Source organism: Furipterus horrens, unplaced genomic scaffold, assembly GCF_987537825.1.
Source record: "Furipterus horrens unplaced genomic scaffold, mFurHor1.1.pri manual_scaffold_13, whole genome shotgun sequence".
Classification (NCBI taxonomy): Eukaryota; Metazoa; Chordata; class Mammalia; order Chiroptera; family Furipteridae; genus Furipterus; species Furipterus horrens.
In genome coordinates this window covers 41,771,219-41,779,558 of record NW_028327183.1, presented here as the reverse complement: position 1 = coordinate 41,779,558, position 8,340 = coordinate 41,771,219, and the positions used below count along the sequence as shown (strand labels likewise).

Sequence of the window (8,340 nt, the reverse complement as noted above, 5' to 3'; positions counted from 1 at the left end):
TTCAGCTGAATAATACATGGAGAACACTGAGCACAATATTGAACACTTAATACACTCAGAACACGCTTGCTGTTGTTGAGGTCCTAATAAAAACAACTCTTACATAGTTTTTACTCTGTGCTTCACAACAGTCATATGGCACAGCAGCCATTATCCCCACTCACAGGTAGGGAAACTGAGGTACAAGGCAGTTGACTTGCCCAAAACAACAGCTAGGAAGTGGCAGGGCCAAGACTCCAATCCAATCAAAACATCCTGTTTTATTTTTTTAATTTTTATTAATTTTAGAGACAGAAGCATCGATTTGTTGTTCCACTCACTTATGCATTCACTGATTCTCGTATGTGTCCTGACTGGGGATTGAACCCATAACCTTGACTACACTCTTAACCAATTGAGCTACCTAGCCCGGGCTCCAAACAGGCTGTTTTAATACATGGGCCTGGGGTTAGGGAGTTTAATCTAGTGGAAAATTAGGACATCTAGGTAGAAACCAATTGAATGACATGGCAAAACTATGACTGAAAAGTCACACCCAGGTCTTACTCTCTGTTTTGAAGCCCCCTAGTAGCTTTTTGGCCTCAGGAAAGTAAATAACCAATTCCTCTGAGACTCATCTGAGTAACGGAGGTGGGGGCAGGTAGACCAAATCAATCTCTTGCAGCTCCCCTGTCCTTGGGTTTTGGGTGTAGTTCCAGAAACATTTATAGTTCTGGCTGGGGCAACACGCTCCAAGGCCCTGAGGGCCGGAAGGGAACGGTAAGAAGGGACTCATTTTCCGAAACTAGGCTGCAGGGATCAACCGGGAAGGAAGCAAGAGTCCAGTCCACCCACTCCAGGGTCACTTCCTTCAGGTTGCCACCCTGGTGGTCTTTTAGGTTACCTGACCCCCACTCCCACACTCCCTGCTTCTTCAAATGAAACTGCCTATCTCTGCTTTTCCTTTTCTCCATTTCCCATTTTCTCCTTTCTCCTTCAGGTTTTCCTCGTTCCCTCTGATCCCCTCCCTTCTTGCTTTTCCTGTCATTTCTCCTCCCCCCTCCCTCAAGGATCCCACGGTTTTTCTCCTCTTCCTTCACGCTGCCTTTACTCTTCTCTTCCTAACAAAGTGAATCCGGAAATTTGAGTTCCCCTTTTCCTCCCTTCCTGTGACTGGTGCTGCAGTTTCCTCGCCTCTTCACGCTGACTGGTGTTTCTTGCTCTCTCTCTTTCTCTCTCTCACTGCTCTTCAGGGGTTCCTGCGCCTCAACTCCCCCGCCCTCGCGCTCTAGGTGTCCTGCGCCTCTACCACACCAACTCCCCCTCGACCCCAACGCGTCTCCAAGATGGCGCCCGCAGCCTCGCTCCGCTGCCTAACGTCATCACGCTGCCCTTCCCGTCCTGAGCCGCCCAGCAGAGTCGACAAGGAGGTGGAGGAAGAGCATCCTCCAGTCCAAGGGATTTAAGGGGTGGGCACTATCAACCCGCAGACAGTCCGAAGAGAAAACGTCGCTAGAAGATTGGTTGGGTGCTAAAGGGGATACAGACGCTCCATACTATTGGCCCAAGGTTCTGGGACGTAAGCGCCGATTGGCCGAACGGCAGGGGCCAGACGGGCGGTGATTGGGCGCGTTTGGACGTCCGCGCGGCGGCCGGGGAGGGGCGTTGCTGAGGGCGATTGGGGACGAAAGCGAGGCTGCGGAGCAGGCGAGAGGCGAAGGCGGGAGCTAGAGCGGGCGTAGCGCTAGGGTGGCCCGGGAGGGGAGCCGCTGCCCGGCCCTGGGCCCGGGGCGTGCGAGGCGGCGGAGGTGGGTGAGTGCTGACGGGCGCGCGCGCAGAAGGCCGGCCTAACCGCTTACCTAGCCCTGCGGCCTGCTCGCGGTACTGCGCATGCGCATTGAGGGCAGAAGGGGGCGCGCGCTGGCGGTGAGTGCGGAGATGCACCAACCGCCGGAGGGGCGCGGGGGCAGCCGGGCGGCGGCCTGTTTGGGGCGGTGGATGGGGAGGGGTTGTATAGTCGAGTAATGGGAGTGAGTGAGGAGAGTCGGGGCTTGAGGTGGGGGGAAGCATTAGAGCTGTACCCAGGAGGGGCTCCAGGGTATTCGGAGCAAAGGGTTTGGACGTGAGACAGCCCAGGACCGAAAGGGGGTGGACAGCTGGCGGCCACGGGGTGCCCCGGGAGGTTTAGGGGGTGAGAAAAGAAGTAATTAAATTAATGTAAAGAGAAGACCCAGTTATATCTGGAGAGAATTAGGTCAGTGAGAAGGACCTTGATGTGAAAGATAACAGGAAATGGACATCCCCAGCGGGTAGATTTAGAGCTGAGGGAGATGTCCAGGTGTGAAGAATGGGGTTACAGTAATGTGAAGAGTAGTTAAACCAAAGTGAAGGGAGGTTGAGTACCGCTGGAATGGGTTGAGAGGGGTCTTCGTGCAAAAGAAGGGTTATGTGGAAAGGGTGTCTGGGTGTCCCTAGAAGAGGTTGGATGGAGGTAGTCGTTTTGACAAGTACAGCGAATTAGGTCAAGGTGAAGAGTGGGAATTGGGTCTTCTTGGGGAGGGGTTCGGGTGGTGGGAGAAATCTGTCTGCAGGGGGCTGCGGAAGGTGTCTGGGTATCACTGGAATGAGAATGAACTGTTAGATTAATAAATTGGGGATCTGGGTATTCCCAGAGTATGTAATAGACTTGTTGGAGAGAGGGTCCAGATGTGAGGAAGAGTGAACTGGCTGTGCTCTGTCTGGGTTAAGGTGGGGGTGGGGAGAGGTTCTGCATAAGAAGAAAGGGTATGGATAGTCCTAAAGAGAACTTGGGCAGTGGGAGGATCTGTTTGTGAGAGGAACTCGAACTATTGCAAAGGATGGTCTGGATATCCCTGATAGGTTAGTGTGTGTTCAGGATTTTTTGCAAAGGAGGGGAATTAAGATGATAGGAAGAGGGAGTCTGAGCATCCCCAGAATGGATTAGGGTGGGAGGGGGGTCTTTTGCAAAGAAGAAAAGGTTAGGTTATAACGTGAAGGGGGTGTGGGTGTCGAAAATGGGTCAGGGTAGGTCTTTTTGTAAAGAAGAGGGGCTTGGGTTGATAGGAAGAGGGTGTAAGTATCCCTGAAATGGGTTAAGGGGGTTGCAAATGAAGACAAAGGGTTTAAATAAACATAAAGAAGGGATCTGGGTGTCCCAGAGGGGAATCAATTGTAGATGAGTTCTTAGTGCAAAGAAAAGGTGATTGGTGTGAAAAGTGTCTGGGTACTCTGAAGACACAAGTGAGGGTGGTGTGGAAGGGTTTGGTATGAGGACAAGGTTAGCTTTTTATGATGTGTCTGGGTATTCTGGATGAGAGATTAGGGTCGTGGGAGAGAGCCTTTATTTGAAGAGGAGGATCGGGGTATCATGAGGAAGTGGTTAAGTGGGAAGGTCGGGGAATGGAGATGGGTTAGGCCAATGTGAGAAAAAATTAGAGGAAGGGATAGTTTGATGTAAAGATCCTGAGCACCAGAGGGAGAGAGTTAGTATGGGTAGCAGGGGTTGTGTCTAAAGGAGAGTCATTGCACAATGTGAGGGTGCTTAAAGGGGTGGGACATTGGGCAGTTTGAGTGGTCTGGGCATAAAAAGAGGTTGGAGGCCTGGGTGAGGAGAGCAGAGGAGGAGTGAGGTTGGAAGAAGCAGGTGGTCAGAGCCTTTGTGAACTCTCTTGGGTGCCTGGAAGTGGGAATGGGGTAGTGAGTTGGTAGGGAGAGGAGTCAGTGGAAGGAGCTCTGAGTGGAGAGGACACAGGTTCCTGTGTGATGAGTGGGGCCTTGGGCCAGCTGTGAGGCATGGGAGAATGAGGGATTGGACTGGTTATAAGGATCTGGTAGGTGGAGTTTGATTCTATTTAATTCAGAGGTGAGACTTGGGTAGAATCACCAGGAAGAGACTAACGGAAAGATAATATGCTTGGTGCTTTTGTATGTTTGGGAGAGGAAGGCTTGTTTGTGGGGGGGTAGGAGTGGGAAAATGGAAGCAAGAAGTTAGAGGGAGATACAGATTTAGGTTGGAGGATGGTAAAAGAAAAGAATCCTGGAAAGGACTGAGGAAGCAGTGGCTTAGTTGTGATTTGTCCCCATATCTCCTCTTTCCTAGCCCAGGGCCTTGCTACCACCATGACTGAGGAGTCAGAGGAGACAGTTCTGTACATTGAGCATCGCTTTGTCTGCTCTGAGTGCAACCAGCTCTATGGATCTCTGGAGGAGGTGCTCGTGCACCAGAACTCCCACGTGCCTCAGCAGCACTTTGAGCTGGTGGGCGTGGCTGACCCTGGAGTTACAGTGGCCACAGAGGCCGCCTCTGGCACAGGTCTCTATCAGACTGTAGTGCAAGAGAGCCAGTACCAGTGCCTGGAGTGTGGGCAGCTGCTAATGTCACCCAGTCAGCTCCTAGAGCACCAGGATCTACACCTGAAAATCATGGCGCCCCAGGAGGCAGTGCCAGCTGAGCCACCACCCAAGGTGCCCCCCCTGAGCTCCAGTACCATCCACTATGAGTGTGTTGATTGCAAGGCTCTCTTCGCCAGCCAAGAGCTCTGGCTGAACCATCGGCAGACACACCTCCGGGCCACTCCCACCAAGTCTCTGGCCCCAGTAGTACTAGGGTCCCCAGTTGTTCTAGGGTCCCCCATGGGCCAGGCCCGTGTGGCCGTGGAGCACTCATACCGCAAAGCAGAAGAGGGTGGGGAAGGAGCAGCTGTCCCCTCTGCCGCTGCCACCACCACTGAGGTGGTGACTGAAGTGGAGCTGCTCCTCTACAAGTGCTCCGAGTGCTCCCAGCTCTTCCAGCTGCCAGCCGACTTTCTGGAGCACCAGGCCACCCACTTCCCTGCTCCTGTCCCAGAGTCTGAGGAGCCAGCCTTGGAGCAAGAGACCCTGACCTCGTCACCAGCAGAGGTGCCTGTGACTGAGCCTGATCCCCTGCCATCTGACCACAGTTACGAGCTGCGTAATGGTGAAGCCATTGGGCGTGATCGCCGGGGACGCAAGGCCCGGAGGAACAACAGTGGAGAGCCAGGCGGGGCAGCCACCCAGGAGCTCTTTTGCTCAGCTTGTGATCAGCTCTTTCTCTCACCTCATCAGCTACAGCAGCACCTGCGGAGTCACCGGGAGGGTGTCTTTAAGTGCCCTCTGTGCAGTCGTGTCTTCCCCAGCCCTTCCAGTCTGGACCAGCACCTTGGAGACCACAGCAGTGAGTCTCACTTCCTGTGTGTGGACTGTGGCCTGGCCTTCGGCACAGAGGCCCTCCTCCTGGCCCACCGGCGAGCCCACACCCCAAATCCTATGCATTCGTGTCCATGTGGAAAGAACTTTGTCAACCTCACCAAGTTCCTTTATCACCGGCGTACCCACGGAGTGGGAGGTGTCCCCCTATCCACAACACCAGTCCCACCAGAGGAGCCTGTCATTGGTGTTCCTGAGCCAGCTCCAGCAGAGACTGGGGAGACAGAAGCCCCAGAACCCCCTGTGTCTGAAGAGAGCTCAGCAGAGCCTGCTGCCCCAGGCACCTACCGCTGCCTCCTGTGCAGCCGTGAATTTGGCAAGGCATTACAGCTCACCCGACACCAGCGTTTTGTGCACCGTCTGGAACGGCGCCATAAGTGTGGCATTTGTGGCAAGATGTTCAAGAAGAAGTCTCATGTGCGAAACCACCTGCGCACACACACGGGCGAACGGCCTTTCCCCTGCCCAGACTGCTCCAAGCCCTTCAACTCGCCTGCCAACCTGGCCCGCCACCGGCTGACACACACAGGAGAACGGCCCTACCGCTGTGGGGACTGTGGGAAGGCTTTCACCCAAAGCTCCACACTACGGCAGCACCGCCTGGTGCATGCCCAGCACTTCCCCTACCGCTGCCAGGAGTGTGGAGTGCGTTTTCACCGCCCCTACCGCCTACTCATGCACCGCTACCACCACACTGGCGAGTACCCCTACAAGTGTCGCGAGTGCCCCCGTTCCTTCTTGCTGCGCCGGCTTTTGGAGGTGCACCAGCTTGTGGCCCATGCCGGGCGCCAGCCCCACCGCTGCCCATCCTGTGGGGCTGCCTTCCCTTCCTCACTTCGGCTCCATGAGCACCGCTGTGCAGCTGCTGCTGCCCAGGGCCCACGGCGCTTTGAGTGTGGCACCTGTGGCAAAAAAGTGGGCTCAGCTGCTCGGCTGCAGGCACATGAAGCGGCCCACGCAGCTGCTGGGCCTGGAGAGGTCCTGGCTAAAGAGCCGCCAGCCCCACGGGCCCCACGGGCCACTCGCACACCAGTTGCCCCCCCAACCACCCTTGCTGGCACTGCTGCTGCAACCCCTGCAGCCCCTGCCCGCCGCCGGGGCCTGGAGTGCAGTGAGTGCAAGAAGTTGTTTAGCACAGAGACATCACTGCAGGTGCACCGACGCATCCACACAGGTGAGCGGCCATACCCGTGTCCAGACTGTGGCAAGGCCTTTCGTCAGAGTACCCACCTGAAAGACCACCGGCGCCTGCACACAGGTGAGCGGCCTTTTGCCTGTGAAGTGTGTGGCAAGACCTTTGCCATCTCTATGCGCCTGGCAGAACATCGTCGCATTCACACAGGCGAACGGCCCTACTCCTGCCCCGACTGTGGCAAGAGCTACCGCTCCTTCTCCAACCTCTGGAAACACCGCAAGACCCACCAGCAGCAGCATCAGGCAGCTGTGCGGCAGCAGCTGGCAGAAGCAGAGGCTGCTGTTGGCCTGGCGGTGATGGAGACTGCCGTGGAGGCCCTGCCCCTGGTCGAGGCCATTGAAATCTACCCTCTGGCTGAGGCTGAGGGGGTCCAGATCAGTGGCTGATCCTGCCCATCCCCCTGTTCAGCACCATGCCCTGTGTTGTTGAAGAATCTCCTCCAACACCCCCTAAATTTCTGTACATACAGTACCTCCTCCTCCACTCCTCTCAGCTGCAGTGTAAGTTCTATAACTGGATTTGCTCCCTTCTGAGGGGTGTTCTAGGGTCCTTGATATGCATAAAGGTGCCCCTTTCCCTTCCACCTGTTAGCACTGGTGGCCCCAAGGTGAAATAGTTAATAAAGACTGAATTGGACATTTATGTGCTTTTCACTAGCCTGGTTGTGTGGGGTGGAATTTGGGAGCCATGAGCCCAGAGCCTTTTCTGAGCATCTAGAACAGGGCCTGGCATATAGTAAGAGCTCAGATAATACTTGCTGAATTGAAGAGGACCTGAATTCCAAAGTTAAAACTCCTGAGGAGCAGGAACTTCATTCTGGTTCTAGATGGAGGTGGCATGGCTCTCTTGCCACTAGAGGTCCCCACAGTTTGGTAGAAAAGCCTGAAGTTGTTTATACTGATGGTGTGCTCATTTGGGGAAATCAAGCTCTTACCACCCCTGTCCCCCCACTTCCTGGTGTGATATGAGTTTTCCCTGCAGGGCTGTCTGCTTTTCGCATTATGGATCCCTGAGGGCACATTGCAGGTCTGGAAAAGGTATTTCTGAGCAGCAGTAGAGGAGGGTGGCTCCTGGGGCTGGGGCCAGGCCCAGCAGTGGAGTTGAAGATTGTAAGGGTTAGCTGCGGGGAGGTGCCTTGATAGTGACCTACAGTTGGACTCTAGCTCAGCTAACAGATGTTTGTTGGGAGAGGGGTGGTAGGTGTGTCTGGTGGATGTTTGAATGTCTGGTTTGTCTCAAGTACTTTCCTGCATTTTTTTTTTTTTGGAATAATTTTCAGACTGATCCTGTGGGAACATTTTTCAGGGAAGAAATCTGAATGCAAAAGCAGTGAGGTGACTTGCCTAAGGTCATTTAACCCAGAGAAGGCAGAGCTTGAATTTAGCCTAATTTCATTTGGTTTAATTGCCCATATGCTTTCTTCTACACTCTGCTGCCTTCTACATATTTGGAGAATGGTGAAGGATGGCAGAAATGCTCAGTTGCTATGTTAGTCTTGGAAAACAAGCTCCCCCGATGATTACTCCAGTCTTTCTGTTAGATTTCTTATTTGGAACACTAATAAGTGAGAGGCAAAAGGAAAGGGAAGCCATTTGTATTGAAACCAGGGGAAAGGGAGGCCCCAGAACTGCTCACTCAGCCCCTGCTGCCCATTGGCCTCTGCATTCTTCTAGAAGCCCTTCAGCGCTCCTGCTGCCCTCTGGGCCCCAGGGCCCTCAGACAGACTGGGTCAGGCTGCAGCTTGGGTGAGAGGGAAGAGCCTTGCTACAGACACACAAGTGGGGCCAGGTTAGAAACCAGGTCTCCTAACACCACTAATAGAGATTTTCCTACTTTAAGCTTATTTTAGTCTTTTTTTTTTTTTTTAAGCACTCCCATTTGGTATCTTGACAGCTCCTAATGAAGAGCAGTTATCCGTT

General features: G+C 54.0%; 1 protein-coding gene across 4 annotated transcripts; it reads left to right on the top strand.

Annotated features, from left to right (window-relative positions):
* The first annotated feature begins 1,740 nt into the window (after window positions 1-1,740).
* Window positions 1,741-7,063, top strand: ZNF574 (zinc finger protein 574). Of its 4 annotated transcripts, none has more exons than XM_090260734.1 (2): window positions 1,741-1,787; window positions 4,100-7,063. In XM_090260734.1, the coding sequence occupies exon 2, from the start codon at window positions 4,120-4,122 to the stop codon at window positions 6,805-6,807; it is 2,688 nt and encodes an 895-aa protein (XP_090116860.1). In that variant the 5' UTR covers window positions 1,741-1,787; window positions 4,100-4,119; the 3' UTR covers window positions 6,808-7,063. The 4 variants fall into 4 exon arrangements, with proteins under 4 accessions (XP_090116860.1, XP_090116861.1, XP_090116862.1 ...); XM_090260735.1 differs by having other exon boundaries at window positions 1,741-1,791; XM_090260736.1 differs by lacking the exon at window positions 1,741-1,787 and adding an exon at window positions 1,811-1,905.
* Window positions 7,064-8,340: the final 1,277 nt, after the last annotated feature.